This window comes from Notamacropus eugenii, chromosome 4 (genome assembly GCF_028372415.1).
Source record: "Notamacropus eugenii isolate mMacEug1 chromosome 4, mMacEug1.pri_v2, whole genome shotgun sequence".
NCBI lineage: Eukaryota > Metazoa > Chordata > Mammalia > Diprotodontia > Macropodidae > Notamacropus > Notamacropus eugenii.
This window is the reverse complement of record NC_092875.1, coordinates 177,877,865-177,898,136: the sequence shown is the minus strand read 5'-3', so window position 1 is coordinate 177,898,136 and position 20,272 is coordinate 177,877,865. Positions and strand designations below refer to the sequence as shown.

General features: G+C 40.1%; 2 protein-coding genes across 10 annotated transcripts in view; one reads left to right on the top strand and one right to left on the bottom strand.

The window, feature by feature from the left end:
* RIOK1 (RIO kinase 1) overlaps positions 1–5,456 on the bottom strand; it is a 35,118-nt gene extending 29,662 nt beyond the window's left edge. For both annotated transcript variants that reach the window (XM_072603759.1, XM_072603761.1), the window contains exons 1-2: positions 5,211–5,456; positions 3,632–3,833 (exon numbers count right to left, since the gene is read on the bottom strand). In XM_072603759.1, coding sequence (XP_072459860.1) covers positions 3,632–3,833; positions 5,211–5,281 — 273 coding nt within the window. In that variant the 5' untranslated portion in view covers positions 5,282–5,456. The remainder of the gene's footprint in view (positions 1–3,631; positions 3,834–5,210) is intronic.
* Positions 5,457–5,704: 248 nt separating this feature from the next.
* Positions 5,705–20,272, top strand: part of CAGE1 (cancer antigen 1) — a 92,762-nt gene continuing 78,194 nt past the window's right edge. For 5 of the 8 annotated variants that reach the window (XM_072603754.1, XM_072603753.1, XM_072603751.1 and 2 more), the window contains exon 1: positions 5,705–6,133. In XM_072603754.1, coding sequence (XP_072459855.1) covers positions 6,112–6,133 — 22 coding nt within the window. In that variant the 5' untranslated portion in view covers positions 5,705–6,111. The remainder of the gene's footprint in view (positions 6,134–20,272) is intronic. The other 3 variants (XM_072603752.1, XM_072603755.1, XM_072603756.1) reach the window with 3 other exon arrangements.

The window sequence follows — 20,272 nt, the reverse complement described above, 5'->3', positions numbered from 1 at the left end:
GGGAATCTTTGATAAGAATACATCTCACTGTTTTATGCTTCAACTAACATTTCTTGTCATTGAACAGTTACTACTGTTCTTACATCTTCCAAGGAATCCTGAATCACAATGTATGACTAAGAGACATTTTTCTATAGAAGAGATCATACAATGGCATATGTGTTCTACCAAATCAAATGCTTTTTCATAATTTACAATTAGCACAGCGGGCTCATATAGTCTTTACATTTTAGTTAACTGTGAAATGGTAAAGACGTGGTCCGATGTTGATCATTTTTTGAAAATGCTTCCTTTGTTTACTAATAATACCTTCATGAAAGAAGCCCTTAATTTATGTGTGTACATACATATGCATGTGTATGCCCATATATTTATTTATATAAAACTCTCAAAGATTTTCCTTAGATGAGAGTGTAGGAATGTAGGACTGTAGCTAACTATCTTTCCTTGGTTACTTTTCCCAGTATTAACAAGATCTGAGATTTTTCCATGTCTTTGGTATTATTGCTTCTTTCAGATACCTTCTATCTTCTCTCTCTTTTAGACACATTGTATACTGTATTTGATACTGTATATCAAATATAAAAACCTCAATTTGGCTCCCAAAGCCATTCATAACCTGGTCCATAGGATGAGAGTAACAATCTAACTCACAGTGTTATTGTGAGGATTAAATAAGACACTCTATGTCAAGCACTTTGCAAACTTTAAAGCTATATAACTGCTGGCTATTTTGTCATCATTCAACTGAAGCTGCCCTCTTTAACACTGCCACTGAGCTCATAAGGGTAAATCTTCTCAAATTTCATTCTTCTTGATCTTTCTGTAGCACCTGACACTGTTGATGATCTCCTAGATTCTCTCTCCCTTCCAGATGCCTATGATTGCTCTCTCATGGTTCTCTTTATTATGTGGCTCCTCTGCTGGTTCTTTACCTAAGTCATGCCCACTAATTGCAGATGACCTTCATTCCAAGGCTCAATCACTGGTATGCTTTTTCTTTTTGCTCTGTTACCACCCTTGGTGACGTATCAGCTCTCACATGTTTAACTATCTCTATGCAGATGATTCCTCAATACACATATGTCCAGCTCTAGCCTCTCTCACAAGCTACAGACCCTCATCACTGATTGGATCTTGGACATTTGGAACTTGATGTCCTGTAGTTATCTTAATGTCAACATGGTCAAAAGAGAAAATATTAGCCTTTTCTTCCCTCCCTCCTCAGAAATACCCCTTCCACACTCCCATTACTCTTAAGGGTACCACCATGCTCTCAATTACAACCTTGGTTTCATCTTTGACTCTACTTTTGCATCCCTCTGCAACATAATCTGTTGCCAAATCTGGTCATTTCTACCTTCAAAATCTCTCAAATGTCTCATTCTCTCCACTCACAATTATAACCCTAATTCAGGCGTTCATCTCCTCTCCCATACCTCTGCTATATCTTTTTTAACGCCTCTCTGCTTCAAGTCTCTTCCCACCCCAATCCAGCCTCCATTCAGCTGCCAAGGTGATCCTTCTAGAGCACAGATGTGATCATGCTGATCCCCCTGCTCCATGAGCTCCAATGGCTCCCTATTGCTTACAGGATCCAATAACAAACTCTTTGGCATCTAAAGCCCTTCTTAACCTGCCTTTTTCCTGTACTTTACCCCACTCCACATACTCAATGACTCAGAAACGCTGGCCCACTTGCACTTCCACTCTCATCTCTGTGCCACTGTACTGGCCTCCACCCCCATCCTACCTCACCTCACCTCTTAACTTCCCTGGTTTTTCCTTCAAGACTCAACTCAACTCAAATCTCTTCTTCTGCAAGAGGTCTTTCTCTACCAGATAGATGCTAGTGTCCTACTTAGTCAGACTGCCTCCCATCTACTCTGGACAGATGTTGTATGGACCTAAGTTATTTATAATGTCTTAGTCATTAAAATATAAGCTCTGAGAGCACAGGGACTGCTTTTTCCTTCCTTTGTTTCTCCCCAGTACCCAGAACACAAAAAGCACTTAATAAAAATGAAATGAAACAATGTTCCATACAGGGAAACGTTACATATTATGTAGACTGGTGGGGATATGTCTCAGCCACTGAAATGTGATCTCCTAGAGCAAAGGAACCATTTCACCTTCCTTTGCTTCCTCAATGCTTACACAGTAAGCACTTACTAGGTATCCAATAAAAATTGAAGAAAAGAATATCCTGAAGAGAAAAAAAACATTACATGGAATATATAAATCACAAATAAACAGAAAATAAAGATAAAAAGGAGAGTTTTTTGGCCTGAAATTTCTACAATTAACAAATATAAACACAAACTTATAAACTGTAACCAAAAGTATAATAATAAATCATCCTAGTTAAATACTCAACTCTGCTTGACCCAAGTTATTTTTATAACTGACACTTACATAGCACTTTTAAGATTATTAAAAGCGTGTGTGTGTGTGTATGTGTGGGCACGCATGTTCCTAACAATGTTATAAGGTATGCACTACAGGAATTACTTCCATTTCACAGTTGATAAAACTAAGGTTCAGAGACAGGTTTTGCCTATGGTCACAGAAGCAGCATTCTAACTCAAGTCTCTCTAGATTTCAAGTTCTGACCTCTTTCCATTATACCACAATGCATAGGTAAGATTATTTTTCCCTAGTGTTATAAAAATCTTATTTTTAATTTTTCTTTATACTTTTTTTACGTCTTGATTTCCAAATGTCTCTCCCCAATTACCAAAAGGCCGAATCTTGTCACAAAGAATAAAAGAAAAAAAAGAAAAACATTCAATTATAGTTCTCTACCTCTGCAAATAAGGTGTAGTTTTAGATTATTTGTTAAGTTCTTCTTTTATAGATCCATAAATGTTAGATTTTAATTTACACAAAATAAGTACATGCAGTCCCCTATGGAGGCAGTGTGGTCCAATAGCAAAAACATTGGGTTGGGCTCTCCAACTTCCAATTCCACCTCTAGATTTACTGCTAGTCTTCATCTCCCATACAACTCCCATACAACAAGGAGTCTGGAAGAGATGGGCTCTTGGGTCCCTTCCGGTTCTAGATGTATGACCCAAGGTGCATTATCACCTCACCTTTCAAAAACCAGAATAAAAACTGAACAGTTGAGAAAGGCAGGTATGAAAGCTTGCATATTCTGTCATACACTGTGAATGAGTTGGCTTTGATGAATTGGTTTTTTTCCCATTTTCTTCTTTGTATCAAGGGAAGGCTATATTTGGAAATGAATGAAATGTTAAAAACAAAATATAGAGATAGAGAAAAATGAATTAGCAAGAAGAAAAGATCATTCTAGTTGATCTTTTCTAGGTATTAAGTTCTAAAGCAGAATCTATATTTCAGAGGGTCAGTGAATCTGAATGGGAAAAAAATTACATCTTTATTTTCACTAACCTTTTAGCTGAATTTTATCATTTCCTCCAATTATGACTGTAGGCAACAAAACATTCCAAAAAGGGGCCTACAGACTTCACCTGACTATCAAAGTAGACCATGGCAGAAAAAAAGGTTAGCTGATCTTGTTTTAGAGCAATACAGTAGATATGAAAGCTTGTATTAAAAGCAAACAGGTACATACTAGAAAGATATCAAAAACTCATTTATAAAATACCTGTGGGTTACTGCCTCCAGATGAACAAGAGCCCTTAGTAATTTTCCCAACTTCATCATCCCAGTCCCAATCATCATCATCATCATCATAATCTTCATAATCATCTTCCTGAATTTCTTCATCAACTTCATTCAAAGTCTGGTGAGAATTTTTAGATGTATCTTCCTCCTCTTGGCTTGTTTCCATGCTGGTTGTACTTCCACTAAAAACAGGAATTTTTCAGATGATGTTACATGCGATCTAAGGTAACATGACAAAAATGCCACAGATGTGTGAATCTCAAGTCATTAGGAAATTCAAGGCATTTGTACTTCCATTTAATAATAAGAGACACTTTTACAAAAAGAAATAAAAACTTAATCAAAGTTAATTTTTTAAAATAACTAAACAAACTTCAAAAAATACAAACGGGTGCAGATTAAGATATATATTTAATGGCCAAGAAAGGGATTTATTTTGTTTCACTATGCATATTTATCCCAAGGATTCTGGGATTTTTTCCCCATAGGTAAAACAAAAACAAAGATTTATTGTTAATTGAAAACTTTTTTAAGTGTTGTTTTTAAAAAGGCACAAAATGCTGTATTTTGAGACATCTGGAATCAATGTACACACTACTGTGTTTACGACAACACTGCAATTGTGGACATATTAACAAAATATCACCGTAGCCTTTGAAAATAGCTAAGGCAATGCAAGGATCTAAAACATTTCCAAAGGACCCCTGATACAAAATGTCACCCACATCCAGAGAAAGAACAATGGAGTCAGAACCCAAATTGAAACAGACTATTTTTTCTTTTGTTATGTTTGGTTTTGTTTAGTTTCATTCATGCTTTCTCCCATTCGTTTTAATTCTTTTATGCAATGTGACTAATGCGAAAATGTGTTTAATAAGAATATGTGTATAGAGCCCATATAAGACTGCATGCTGCCTTGGGGAGGGAAGGGGAGAAAATTTAAAACTTACAGAAGTGATTGCGAAAAATTGAAAACAAATAAATGAATAAATTTAGAGGGAAAAGTAAAAAAAAAAAATAGGACAAGGACCACACCAAAAAAAAAAAGTGAAACAATGCCAGAGAACTTATGATGAAATATGCTACTTTACCTCCTGAAAAAGAGGGGATGGACTTTAGGGTACAAAAAAATCAGTAAACATAGACACCCAAAGTCTTCCTACGGTTTTAAAAAGCACCAAGACTTTTGGGTCACGCTGTATCTTTTGGACAAGTCCAAAGCAGAAATTGTTTCGTTTGATTATGCAGATGGCTTTAGCTTGATGTGGAGGAGAGAGGGTCAAGGATGGGGCCAAGTGGACAACGATGTTCGCTCCTCAAAGAAACTGAACTGAAATAAAATCAACTCGGTGAAAGGCTTGGAATGATGGGCTCTGATGACAAAGACACCTCCTGACCCCAAACACTTAAAGGGGGGAGTCTGCAGGACCCTTAGCTCGGAGGGTCTGCGTGCGGCCACGTACTGCGGCCCAAGGCAGGAAGCGGGGCAGAGGAGACGGAGCCCCGGAGCGCAGGGGGATGGGACCCCAGCCCCACGCACGCCGCTCGGGTCCTCTCACCTGTCAGAGGAGTCAGCATCATCGAACTGCCCCGGGACCGCCCGGCTCATGAGCTGCTCCCGGTAGTTCATGGCGGAAGCAGGATGCGCTCGCCCGCCGGGGCTCGATGGGGTGCCGGTGGCACAGGAAGCTGCAGGGGCTCCGGGCGCCCCGGCTCCGAGGATGCTCCCGTCACTCCCCGGGCCCACGTGGTCTCCGGCTCTTCCACGCAAGCCGCGTGCTCCACACGTAGAGCAGAACGGCTGGAATTCACGAAGGTACGGAGAGCCGAAAGGGACAAACAATAAACACGCCCCCTCCCCCCCAAAAAAACCAAGGACTCCGCGAGTTAGCCAACGACAGCACGGATAAACGACTGTTCCTTTAACTTCACCGAACCCCGGAGAAAGTCCTGGCAGACCGGAAGTTGGTAACTGGAGTCACCACGGCAGGAGCAAATAAAGAAGCACGGGTGCAATAGGCCCACATAGACCAGCTCGGCCGTTGGCTCCGCCCCCTTCCCCCGTACAGCTGCAGCCAATCCACGCCCTGAGCTTCTGAAGACACGTGAGGAGAGGGGCGGGGCTAGAGAACGCGTCAGGCGTGTTCTTCGCTCTGGGATTGGCTGATCGCGGGCAAGTTGTCACAACTGTGGAATCTTGGCGCCGCCTGGCTCCCAACAGCCTTTATTTTCCAAAGCCATCTGTGGGAGTAAGAGGTCCCACACCTCTCTTCCCGCACACGGCAGGCCGTGCGGGAGGAACGAAGCACTAGACCCGGGCTGCAGACCCAGGAACGCTCAATGGAGCCCGAAAGTGAGCACATGAGCATTTTTAAAAACTGTTGGGGGGCTCTGGTGACCATCAAAAGAGAAATGTGAAAGAACTTTGAAAAATGAAAAAACATACTCTTAAAGAAAACGATGAATCTTCTAGTGTTTTCCTGTAAGTGCAAAGTCTCCTCTTTAACTCTACCTTAAGAGCAGGAATGTGCTTTGCCTCTCCAGAAAGGGGTGGTGTGCTACCGGTGCGGAATGAGGTATATTACAAGTTATCCCACGTGGCCAATTATATTGGGTTTTTTGGGTTTTTTTAGTTTTACCTCGAAGGACTGATTGGGGTATGAGGGAGAGTTGGGAGGAAAATACCACACATTTATTTTTTTCAAAAGAGCATTAATGTAACAGCTGGATTTTTAAAAGAACAGCTGTGGAGTAAATGGATTCAGGTATATATATGGCTTCTAAAAGAAGTGGGGGCAGTACTGTGTTACTAAAGCCCAGGGATATGATGGGGAGAGGGAAGAAAGCCTAACTTAGGCTCTGGAGTTTGTTTTTTAAGCGTTTTGCCCAGATTGTATAGAGGGGGTCTGGGGGAAGAGGGGTGTAGTTTACTGCACTATGAAGAGTGAACAGATGCAGAGGGTAACTAGAAATTTGAGTCCTCAATCAAAATTGATAGACTACAACACTTTCTTTTTAAAAATTCAGCAAGCTTTGAATGCCAAACTCACATTTATACAGGCTTAAGGGGTATTGAGTGCTTTACATACATTATCTTACCCTTTGCAGTCTAGTTTTGGGCCTCATCTCTGCTGTTCTCTCCGAAATAGCCAGTGTTTATTCTGATGTTCTCTCACTCTCCATTCTCATTGACCTGTCAGATGCATTTGAGTGTGTTGACCCTCTCATATTCCTATATACTCTCTCCTTTCTTAGTTTTCATGTCAATGTTTCCTCCTGGTTCTCCTAGGTGTTACTCATCTGACCTCTTCTCCATTTCCTTTGCTGGATGTCCAAATTCTGAAAAGTGGGTATACCCCTAACTGTGGTAATGTTTGTCCTTGGCCTTTTTTCTCTTTTCTTGCTTAATTGACATCATCAACTCTCATGGGCTTCATTATTGGAGATCTGCTCAGTTCCCATGGATTTAATTACAAGTTCTATGCTGATGATTCTCAAATCTGCCTATCTTGTCCAAATCTCTCTGATATTCTCCAATCTTGCATTTCCAACTGCCTTTTAAGACATCTAAAACTGGATTCCAGTAGATATTTTAAATTCAATATGTCCAAAATGGAACTCATTTTCTTCCCCCTAAACCCTGCCATCCTTGGTTGATCAGTCACATCCAGCTCTTTGTGACTCCATTTGGGGTTTTCTTGGCAAAGATACTGGAGTGGTTTCACCATTTCCTTCTTCAATTCATTTACAGATGAGGGAACTGAGGCTAACCAAGTTAAGTGACTTGCCGAGGGTCATGAAGCTTGTAGGTGTCTGAGGCTAGATTTGAACTTAGACTCATCTTTCTGACTCCAGACCCAGCACTCAGATCTACTGTGCCATTTAGCTGCCCTCCATTCTTCCCTGTTACTATAGAGAGCCACACCTTCTTCCCTATGCCTCAGGCTCACAACTGTTCAAAAGTGGTCACAACTCCAAAAGACTTAAGTCATAACTTATTTTATTGCAGGAACATGCATTCTAGGTCCCTTCTTGTATAGAGTGCAGAGGAAGCCAACAATGCAGGCAAGGCCTTGAATATGTAAGGGTTATGGGATGAGAGAAAGGCAATAATTGCCTCTCAAAGGATAGTGGCATGGGAAGGGAAAGGGAGCAGTAGGATGAGGAAGCAGAAAGGCAGAAGCTCAATCTCCTCCTCCTCCCCATGGAGGAAAGATATTCTGCTTATCCAAAAGGGTCTCAACTACACAGTTTATCACTGTGGGTTATGTTGGTCGGAGCCAGGTTTGTAGCTGACTTAGCTTCAAGGGCACGCTGAGAGTTTAATAAAGTCCAACTGCAAAAAATCACTGTTATGTTAGTTCAGGGGGGCTTCATCTCTGGAAAATAAGGCAACTCAAGAAAACAAGGTCACAGGCCCCTTCACACAACCTAGGAATCACCCTGGATTCCTTACTCTCTCTAACCCTCCACACCCAAGTTTTTGTCAAAGCCTTCACATCTTTTGAATTTGCCTCCCTTCTCTCCTCTGATGCTGCCACCACTCTGGTACAGGCTCTCATCACCTCATGCCTTGATTATTGCAATAGCTTGAAATAATCTTCATGCTTTAAGTTTCTCCCTGCTCCAATCCACTCTCCATTCAGCTACCAAAGTAAAGTTCCTAAAGCTCATGTCTGACCATGTCACCCCATCCCAACTTATTAAACTCCAGGCTTCCTATTACCTCAAGGAACCAATACAAAATGTTCTTTTTTTTGGCATTCAAATACCTTCATAACCTAGTTCCCTCCTACCTTTCCAATCTTCTTACACTTCACTCCACACTGTGTACTCTTTGATCCAATGACATTGGCCTCCTGGCTCCATCTTTTAACTCCAGGTATCTCTCTGGTCATCCCCCATGCCTGGAACACTCTCCCTTCTCTCTTCCAATTCCTGACCTCCCTGATTTCCTTTTAAGACCCAACCAAAATCACATCTCTTACTGGAAACCTCTCCCAGCTACTCTTAATTCCAGCACCTCACCTCTGCTAATTATTTCCTATTTATCCTGTGTCACCTGAAAATAAATAACCAAAGAGCCACAGAAGTTACACACCAAGTGTTAACTCTGAAAATACCAAAGAGCTCATGGAGGTTGTACCTCAACTATTGACGCTGAAAACGTAAGCTCTCAGGCTATGAGCAAAAAGCCTTCTTTATTCCATTGGAAGAGGGAAACTAAACGTGTTCCAGGGCCTCCTCTAAGACTGAGGAGACCCACGGCTTTGAGGCTAAGCCTTGATACATACAGTTGTGGATAGACAAAGAACCAGACAGTGAGGTGTAACCAAAGCAATGAGGCAAATTTGCCTAGTGGCAAAAAAGTTTATGCATAGTAGGGCTTCATGACCACAGTGTGGTTCATGCAGGTGCTTATCTGAGTTCAGGAACCACCTGGGACTGGCTAGATCGAATTCTGTGATTTAACTGCAGCAGAATTCATGCAGAGGATGAGCACAAAGGATTTTTGTTATGCCAAATTCAGAGCACATATTGCGTACTAGGCCTTAGCTCTGGAAAACAAGGTTTCTCCTAATAGTAAGAAAAGAGAGGAGTGGTCTTGCCTTGGAGGTCCTGACACCTGGATATATCTTGTTTTGTGGGGGTTTTTTATGTCATCTCTCCCATTAGATTGTAAGTCCTTGAGGGCAAAGACTATCTTTTGCCTCTTTTCATACCCCCAGTACTTAGCAGTGTCTGGCTGTTGTCTTTCATTCTCAAAGAGGACCAAAATGACATCACCATGATAAAGTCAAGTTTCAATGTGTCCAACTGTGGCTGAACAGACAAATATGAGCTTGGAATGCTCTACCACAGACTGGGCACAAATAGTCTGTGTGAACACCTGAGGGGGATACTCCAAATTTGCACGTCCTACACTTACTTTGTGCTATCTCAATTCTGCTTTGCTCATAGAGCACAGCACTCTTTCTGATGTGGGCACACTATGCTGAGTGGTCCTATGCCAGTGTCTCCCATGTCCCTCAATCAAATTCAAAGTTCTTGAGAGAGACCTTGAGAGTGTCCTTATATGGCTTCTTCTGACCACCGTGTGATCGCCTGCCCCATGCGAGTTCTCCATAAAACAGTCTTTTTGGCAAGTGTATATTTTGCACTCGAACAACATGACCAGCCCATCAGAGTTGTGCTCTCTGAAGCACAGTTTGAATGCTTGGCAGTTTAGCTCAAGCAAGGACATCAGTGTCTGGTATCTTATCCTGTCAGGTGATCTTCAGAATCTTCCTAAGACAGTTCAAATGGAAGCGATTCAGTTTCGTGCCATGGCACTGGTAGACTGTTCATGTTTCACAGGCATACAACAATTAGGTCAGCACAACGGCTCTGTAGACCTTCAGTTTGGTAGTCAGTCTAATACCTCTTCTCTCCCAAACTTTTCTTCGGAGCCTTCCAACCACTGAGCTAGCTCTGGCAATGCTTGCGTCAACCTCATTGTCAAATCCCTGGAAAGTACACTACCAAGGTAAGTGAACTTATCCACAGCATTCAAAACTTCCCTGTTTGTTGTAACCAGTGGTTCCACGTATGAATGATAGTGGCTGATAGAGCACTTGTGTTTTCTTAGTGTTAATTAGTTGGCTAAAATTAGCACAGGCAGCAGAGAATTGATCCATACTTTGTTATATCTCAGCTTCAGAGGCTGCATTGAGTGCACAATCACCTGCAAATATAATTGATTTGATTGACTCCCAAGAGCCATAGATCAAGCCCCAAGTTTTTCTTCTGAGGTCTAGTTTGTCATCACCAATTGGCCTACTAGATATTGCCAAAGAAATGTCCTTTAAGTATCTATCATGTCCTAAAACAAAATTCATTATCTTTGACCTTAAACTCCTTGGTCCACTAAGCTTGCCTGTGATAGGTACTGCCATTTTTCTAGTCGTACAGATTTGTAATGTTGATGTTATCCTCAACTTCTCACTCTGTTTCATCCCACATACCAATCATTTGTCAAGTCTCACCATTTCCATCTCCACCATATCTTTCCCATCTCTTTGTTCTTACACAGACACCACTTTAATTAAAGCTTTCTACCAAATGCCTGAACCTTTGGAATGAAGTCTTAATTTGTCTTCCTGCCCCAAGTCTCTCCCTATACCAATCCATTTTCCATGCAACTTCCAAACTGATTTTTTTAAACATGTTGTTCTCCTCAATAAACTCCCAAAACTCTCTATTTGTTGCCTTTAGAATGAAATATAAATTTCTCTGACATTTAATACTTTTCACAACCTGTCTCCAACTTCTTTTTCCAGACTTATTCCAGACTTATACATTACTTCCCTTCCTGCCCTCCAAGGTACAGCTAAACTGGCCTTCTGTCTGTTCATCACACATGGTACTCAAGACATAACTCAAGCACCACCTTATGCACAAAACCTTTTCTGATTCCTCTGCCCCATCAACTTCTATCGCCCTGCCTACCTACCTTGTATTTAACCAACTTGTTTTTATTTTGTGTTTATTCCATATATATTCAGTATATACTTATGTTTGTACATATTGTCTCCCCTGAGAGAATGTAAGCTTCTTGAAGGCAGAAGTTGTTTCTTTCTCATCTTTTTTTGTCTTTATATCCCCAGCACCTAATACAGTCCTTAGCATGTCGTAGAAGCATAAGAAATGTTTGCTGATTGACCTTATTTGATCAGAGTACTATGCAAGGTGCTAGGAAAGATAAAAAGACTAAATAAGATAAGCTTCAGCCTCGTGGAGCCTGCCCTCCAGTAAACATCAATAAAACATTTAAATAAGATACATACACAAATAACTAATAGGCTATTACATATGAATTAAATGCCTAAGAGAAGTGGCAACCAAGTATTGTGGATGCTTGAGGGTGCATGTTGGGTATCCTTTCTAGGAATAGGGAGTAGCTTCAGCAAAGGTGAGGACTACAGGAAGTTAGTGTTTGGGGAGGTAGGAACAGACAGTAGCCAAGGTGGTATGGAGTACAGTGACCATAAAGTTGTGGTGATACTGGAGAGAGGAAACAGTGCCAGGCTGGGAAGGATTTTGAGTGCCAAGAGAGCAAACAGGCTTGCTTATAAAATAGAAGCCCTTGAGCTTGAAGTTCAAGATGTCAGCCCTGATAAGAAATGACCAACCAGCCACAGCAGTTCTCCAACTGCTGTTTACTCTTTAAAAAAAAAAAACCAGGGAGCTCACGCAGGCTATCAAGACCATAGTTAACTCTAAAAGTAAAATAAAACCAAAGAACTAAGTGTTTATAAGCAAAAAGCTTTCTTTATTCTGTTGGAGGAAAGAAGATAGATACATGTGCCAGGGGCCTCCTCTATTAGGAGACCAGCTTTGGTGTGTTCAAATCTTAATACATATACTAGTGGCTACTCAGTGAGCTTCAGCCTTGACAGCAACAATGAGACAAGTTTGACTCGTAATAGGACTTCATGATTAGAACATGGGTACTCCAGGTGCTTGTCTGAGTTCAGACCACCTGGTGCTGGTGTGAAACAGCTCTGGGATTTTTCTGTGTCTGAGTTCATCCAGAGGGTGAACACAAAGGATTATTGTTATGCCAAGCTCAGGGCACAGCTAGCTTCCTGGGCCCTGACTCTGGAAAGCAAGATGTCTTCTAATAGTAAAAAGAGAGGGGTGGTCTTCGCATGGGGATCCTGACATTTCCCCCTTTTGGTCAAATTCTGGTCAATAAAGGAGAGGCCTGAAGGGGTAGCAGAAAATACCACACCATCCACCCCTAGGTCACAGTAAGAACATTCTCCTTAATCAATACCAAGTGTCTGAATAAAGTCTTCTTTCATCTTAACTCAAGGTTGACTTCCAAATCCCATGGTTCTTCCTCTGTGGGCTGACCACTCCCAACTCTCACCTGGATTCAAATGTAGGCAGCTGTCCACTCCTGCTCCACATCCCAGCTCACAGGGACTGCTCCATTCCAAGCTTTCCTGCCTCTGGGAAAACAAAGCTCAATAGAGCAATAACAATACTGACACATACTACCAACACTGTCATCTCACTTCACCTCCAGAGTCCAGAGGCTCTGTGATCACAGCTCAGTTCACTTTAACAGCTGTTAAAAGGGGCAAGCTAAGCCTCCCTCTCATGGGCAGGTTTCTGCCCTATGGCTTTTTTTGCTTTCAAAGTTCAGAGGCTCCCTCAGCAAGTCTCTGCCATGAGAGGTCTCCTCTCTCTTCATTCTCTTCTCAACGCTGGCTGGCCCCTTCAACAATGTCTCTCTTAATATCTGCTTTCTCAACATGGCTCTCTTTATGTACAGTTCTACTCAGCATTTGATTGGTTAGAGCCTGCTTGCACATGTCTGATTGACTGAAACTCAGTTGAGAAAAACAGCAAAAGATCCTACTTTGCTTGCTACTACAAATATGAAACAAATCTTCAGATGTCATCAGTTCACTTAATTGCCTTTTGATATTATCATATATAAAAATCATTCATCTTATCACCTTTGACATTTTAAACCTGCTTTAGAGTTCAGTTATGCAGCAGTTGCATTCAGTTCAGTAATAATAACATAGTGCTCAGCACATGCTAGTCACTGTGTTACAATCGTCATATTATTTCAATCCTCATAACCATCCTGGAAGGTGGGGAACATTTTTATTTTTCTCTTTACAGATCAGGAAACTGGGGCAAACAAAGATAACTTGCTTAAGATTACACAGCTAGTAAATTTCTACAACTGGAACATAATTGAAGTTTCCCTACATTTTTCCAGCATTTTTTTCTTTCAGTATCTTTATTTGGGAACCTGATGAGAGGGAGGTAGGAATGTGAGATGACAAGGATTAACAAGGAGATGGAAAGGGTTTCTGAACTGGGGGAGTCACAAGAGATCTTTGGTTTAAACAATCTTTTCTTTTTTCGTGGTCAAGGAAAGGTTAACAAGAGTTTGCTATAAAGTGCAAACTGTTTACCTATTTTTTTCTTTCCTCACTCTGGAATTACTTCTAAACTAACTGCCTTCCTTCATTACCCTGTAACAATGAGGCTATCCATCTTAATCTTGGGGGCATGAGGGGAAGAGGAGGGAATTACCTACATGCCATTTTATTTTAAAAACACAAAATTTAATTCTTTTTTCTTAAATTCTACAAAGTGGTACCCCACAACTTACTGAAATATTTTAGAAGGGAGTGAGTTCCTGGAATTACCCAAAATCCCAGTTCTCCCTGTAATCTTGAAATGATTCATCTCTAAACTCCTTAATCTGCTAAAATGTTTTTAGCATTTCTACAAACTTTGACTATTTAATTCTATTTCTCTAATTCCAACAAGGCCAAAGTTGAAATGACAGAAAAAGTGTTTTGCAGTTTTCTCTTTTTCTTTTTCTCTTTTTTTTCTTATAACCTAATCTTCCTTGGAAAACCTAAAGTGCGAGTCAGTCGTACTTAACTGGAACAGTTGCTTCAAGTAAGAAAGTTCATTCATCTTTCCCAGTGTTCTAAACTCTTTGGCTACAACCCTTAGCAGTTTTTCTGGCTGGCTACATTTTAAATCTTTCAAGGTAACATAATATATGAACCACACGAAACAGACAAAGATTTTGCTATGTTTTACAAAGACACAAACAAAATGATAAGACAAACATATAGACAGGATATTCTATCTAAGCTTTTCTTAAGGGAATCGAAGTTACAAAAGGCTTCTTATTTGGTGGTTTTGAGTAGCCATTTGTTAAAATCCAATCAAAGAAACCCCAAGTTGGCCAACGATGTCAAATGATACCAATTACTGTCTGTATCATGGACTAAATGCCGTATGCCCTGCAGCTGTAGTATTTCTCAGCAGTTCACTCTTAGTTACCAGGTTTCCCATATTATAACCAAAGGGAAACAAAAACAAAGGTTAACTGATTCAAGAAACCAAAAGACCTCCCCAAGAAGAGACTGAACAAATCATCCCTTCAGTTGTGACCACCAGATTTTCAATCCTTCAAGGGAATGGGAACTTGACCAAAAATTACACACTGCCAGAAGTGAAAATCCAATGGAGCTCAAAGGGCTCCTGTAAATTCTGTACTTCAAGTCACCCTGGGGGTAGGGCAGGAGGAATTAGCCCTTTCTGATCCCACTTCCGACAATAACTGTCAACCCTGACCAACCAGCCACAGCAGCTCTCCAAGTTAAGCTCTTTTAACTAAAAAAATCAGTGAACTCACACAGGTTATCAAAACCACAGTTAATTCTAAAAACAAAACAAAATAAAACCAAAGAGCTAACAGTGTTTATAAGCAAAAAGCTTTCTTTATTCTGCTGGAGGAAAGAAACTAGACATGTCTCCTCTATTAGGAGACAAGCTTTAGTGTGTTCAAATCTCATTGCATATTCTAGTGGCTACTCAATGAGCTTCAGCCCTGACAGCAATAATAAGATAAGTCTGACTCATAGCAGGACTTCATGAATAGAACATGGGTACTTCAGGGGCTTTTCTGAGCTCAGACTACCTGGTGCTGGTATGAAACAACTCTGGGATTTTACTGTGGCTGAGTTCATCCAGAGGGTGAGCACAAAGGATTATTGTTATGCCAAGCTCAAGGCCCAGCTTGTTTGCTGGGCCTTAGCTCTGGGAAACAGGATGTCTCCTAATAGGAAAAAGAGAGGGGTGGTCTTGGTATGGGGATCCTGACAGAAGCCTCCTAAATCTGACTTCAATCCACCTTTCCATCCTATTCCACATTACTCCCTTTTGTGTACTTGATGTTTGATCTAACTAGACTGTTCCCCAAATTTGTCATCCCCATTTCTGCCTCCTTGCATTTGCTCAAGAGATGCCCAGGAGGTCAAAGTGAGGAGGGTGTTCTGATGAGTTAAATACACAGTGCTTTGAAAACTTTAATGTGCTTTAGGAATGCTGGCACCTATTATGGTTATTGTTGTCATTGGCATTCATGGGTATGAGAAATAGTGTAAGTAGAGAGAAGGCGGGATTTCCTGTGTGAGGACCACCAAGAAGGATAGTTTGGCTGAGCCACAGAGTACATAAAAGGGGTGTTATGTGTAATGAGGCCAGCAAAGGGGGTGGTGGAGCCAGACTATGAAGGGCTTTAAATACTAGACAAAGCAATTCCTATCAGAGGTGATAGGGAGTAACTGGAGCTCATTTATTGAAACTGTGAGAGCATCAGACCTGTGCTTAAGGAATACCACTCTGGCAGCAGAGTGGAGGGTGAGTTTGAAAGAGAGAAGGGACCCAAGGTACAGGAAAACTGTCAGGATTCAAGAGGTAATGAGATGAATAGAGGAAGGTAATGGTGTGAGTAAAGTGACCAGAGCAAGACACATAGAGGGCAAGCTAATGGATATGGGGGATTTGGTACCGTAAGGAGTCAAGTGATCTTGCAGACCTGGGTGTGAGTAAAAGGGTGGTGATACCCTCAAGAGAAATAAGGAAGTTCAGAAGAGGAGTGGCTTTTGGAGAAAAGGAGTTTTGTTTTGGACATGGTGATTTTAAGATGCTTGTGAGACATACAATTTGAAAAGTTTGATAAGGAGCTGTTGATATAAGACAAGTAGAGGAAGAAATTAGAACTGGATAAATAGATTTGAGAGTTATTTGCATAGAGATGAGAATTAATGCCCTGGTTACTGATGAAGTCAAGTCATATGTATGGCATGTAAAGAGAGGATAAAAGAAAAAAGGGGACAGGAGTAAGCTTTCTGTTATACACAGAATTAGGTAATGAGAGAAGATGGATTATGATCAAGCAGAAGAAAATGAGAAGGGGTGATCATACAGGGAGGAAAAGAATTAAGAGAAATCAATACCACAAAAACCCATGAAAAGGATGACCTCTGAATCAGTTAACATTGATTACTTTGATTTATCTTAGTTTGTCTGAAGGATTGTGCTTCCTTTACTTAGGAAGAGTTAAGCTAGCAGAAATGTTCCCTTAAGCCTAAATTACTTATAGATTTAGTGAATAAATATTTTATAAGATTTAATAGTAGATAAGTTACAATAGGAAATATATCTTTATGGAAGTGAAATAAAATAATCATAGAATTAATCTTAGATATTACAAGACTCTTTACTAAAGGTCAAGACCCCTTTGCAGACAACTAGAGAGTGGTGGTATCCCCTCATCTCACCACAAGTTCTTGTTAGTAATTTAGTTCTTTTTCAGTAAGCTACATAGAACCACAGCAGAAATCCTTAAGAGATCACTGAAACGGTACTGGAAAAAATTCACATAATGATGGTCATGAATTCCAAACTAATGAAATATTGAATCTAGCAGTTATTCCACCCTATTAAATTGATAGGCCCAGTAGCCAAATACTACAAATCTGCCTACTTCTCTGTAGAACCTGTGAATGCGCCTCATGAATATAGTTCCTTTCTTTCAGCTATAAAGCTAAGCTCTGTAAACCTGTCAAATTGTCACTAATTACAGAGGGATTAGTTGATCTGATTTAACGGCAACTTGCTAGCTTTGCTATTAAATAATTTTTATTGGGAAGTAATAAGTCCCAGAATTATCTTTTTAGAAAAAACAATTTAACACCCACAGACGTGAAAGTATGGAAGAGGAAAGGGTGATCAGCAATGCCAAATGCTGCAGAGGATGAGGAGTGAGAAAAAGCACTGAATTTGGAAATTAAGAGATTGTTGCGGGGGCACAGGGGCGGGGGGAAGGCACGGAGCAGAGCCAAGATGGCAGAGTAAATGCAGGGACTCACCTGAGCTCCCCCAAACCCCTCCAAGTATCTTTTTTTAATTACTCTAAGTAAATTCTAGAGCAACAGAACCCACAAAAAGATGGAGTGAAACAAATTTCCAGCCTGTTACAATTTGGAAGGTCAGCAGGAAAGGTCTGTTACATCAAGGTGAGAGAGTAGTGCAGTCCAGTGCAAGCTATATAGCACACCAGGAGCAGTGTGTGTGTGGGAGTGACTGAATCAGAATTAGCTCAAAGGAAATAACATACACATTCAATTGGATATAGAAATCTATCTTATCCTACAGGAAAGTAGGAAGGGAAGGGAATAAGAGAAGGGGGTAGGGAGGTGATAGAAGGGAGAGTGGATTGGGAGAATGGGATAGTCTTTTAAGGGTGAAAAGAGAACAGAATAAATGGGAGGAGGAATAGGATGGAGGGAAATACAGTTAGCAATAGTAACTAAAAAAAAAAATTTGAAGCAAGTTTCTCTGATAAAGGCCTCATTTCTCAAACATAGAGAACTGAGTCAAATTTATAAAAATGGGAGCCATTCCCCAATTGATAAATGATCAAAAGATATGATCAGTTTTCAGATGAAGTCATCAAAGCTATCTAGCCATATGAAAAGTACTCTTAACTTGCTATTGGTTGGAGAAATGCAAATTAAAACAATTCTGAGGTACTACCTCATACCTATTAGATTGTCTAATAGGACAGAAAAGAAAAAAATGGCAAATGTTGGAGGGGTTATGGGAAAAACAAGACATTAATGCAGTGTTGGTGGAGTTGTGAACTAATTCAACCATTCTGTAGAACAATTTTTGGAACTATGCCGCAAGTGCTGTAAAGCCATAAAGGACCTAAATGTACAAAAATATTTGTAGAAGCTCTTTTCTGGGAGCCAAGAATTAGAAATTGAGGGAATGTCCATCAATTGGGAAATGGCTGAACAAGTTGTGGTACATGATAATAATGGAACACTATTGTACTATAAGAAATGATGTACAGACTACCCTCAGAAAAACTTGTATAAGCTGATGCAAAGTGAAATGTACTATATACAAAGTAACAGCAATATTGTAAGATGATCAGCTGTGAGTGTCTTAGCTGTTCTTAGCGATGTAACAATCCTTGTGTTGTTGTTGTGTTCGTCCTTCGTTTTTGAAGAAGACCATGACATCAGAGAAATGATGACATGACTTGCACTTGATTTATTTTGAGTGAGGGAAGGCTGTGCAGGTCACCAGCCTCACTTATCCTTCAGAGCCATCTGGATCCAGTGACCAGATATTATCAGGATGACTGGAGATGTCCCAGGATGCAAGGGGAGACCTTGGTCTTTTAGGTTAAGGCCTTTTCAGGTACTCACTTAGCAACAATCCAAGACAACTCTGAAAGACTTATGATGAAAAATGCTATCCATCCCCAGAGAAAGAACTGATGGTGTCTGAATACACATCGAAGCATACTTTTTTACTTTATTTTTCTTGAGGTTTTTTTGTCTGTTTTTTTTTTTTTTCACAACATGACTATTATGGATATGTTTTGCATGAGTGCACATGTATAATCTATATCAAATTGCTTGACTTCTCACTGGGGGATTGGTGAGGGAGGAGAGGAGAGAATTTGGAGTTTTAAAAACAAATGTTGAGGATTGCTTTTGCATGTAATGGGAAAAAGTAAAATACTAAATTAAAATGTTACTGAAAAATCAATAAATAAAATGTAATATAAACAGAAAAAATGGTAATTAATTCATTGGTAATTTTGGAGAGTGGTTTCAGTTGAGCATCAAAGTTGAAAGCCAAATTATCAAGGGTTAAAGAGTGATAGAGAAGAGAATAAGTGAAGGTGGTTTGTGTAGATTTTTTTTTGAAGTTTATATAAAGGAGAAAAGATAAAGAGGGAATGGTAGGAAGGATCATGTGAGGGCTGTTGTTTTTTTAAAAATGGGGAAAACCTGTTTGTAGGCACCATGGAATGAGCCAGTTCTTAGAATGATATTGAAGTAAGTACTTAATAAATATCTTTTTAATTAAAAGACTAACTGGATGGAAAATGAAAGTAGGAGACCAGTTAGGAATCTTTTGCAATAGACAAGGCAGAAAAATGAGGAGACCTGTACTAAGATGAAAAGAGAGGAAACATGATGTGAGAGAGATTGCAAAGGACTTGACAAGTATTAGATATATAAGATGAGGAGGAAGGGAAAATTAATGAACTAGCATTCAAAATTAAAGTTTTTAAATATAGGGGAGAGTGAAGTCAGAGGAGAAATAGTTTTTAGAGAAAATAAAAAATTCTGTTTGGGACATGTTGTGTTTGAGGTATTGGTAGGTTTCTTGATGAAGGTGTCCTGGTAAATAATAAGACTAATCCTAGGAAGAAAGGTCAAGGATTAAGATTTAGATTTGGGATTCATTTGTGATAAAGTTATGGGGAGAGAGTGTAAGGGAAAAGAAGTGTCAAAGACAACCTTTGAGAACATCCACAGTAAAGGGTCAGGAAGAGGGTGATGAGCAAAAGAAGGAGCAGTTAAAGAAGGAGGAGAAGAAATGAAGAGAATGTGGAGTCTGGTGAAATCAAGGGAGAAGAAGGCAGCAGTAACAAGCCCTGCAGAAAGTGACATGATGAAGATAAAAGCTGTTTGTTTGACTTGGTGATTATTTGGTGAATTTTGAGAGAGCAGATTTAGTAGAGGTTAGACTTTGAACCACATAGAAAGAAGGGATAGGGAAGTGGAAGAGGCAGATTCAGAAAACATTTTTAAAATTGTGAAAAGGAAGAGAGATTGGATGGGGGAGAAGGGTCAAGGTTTTTTGTTTGTTTTAGAATTGGGAAATCAACATGATTAGAGCAGATAAAAAAACCTGCACAGTGAAGGATTAAAGATGC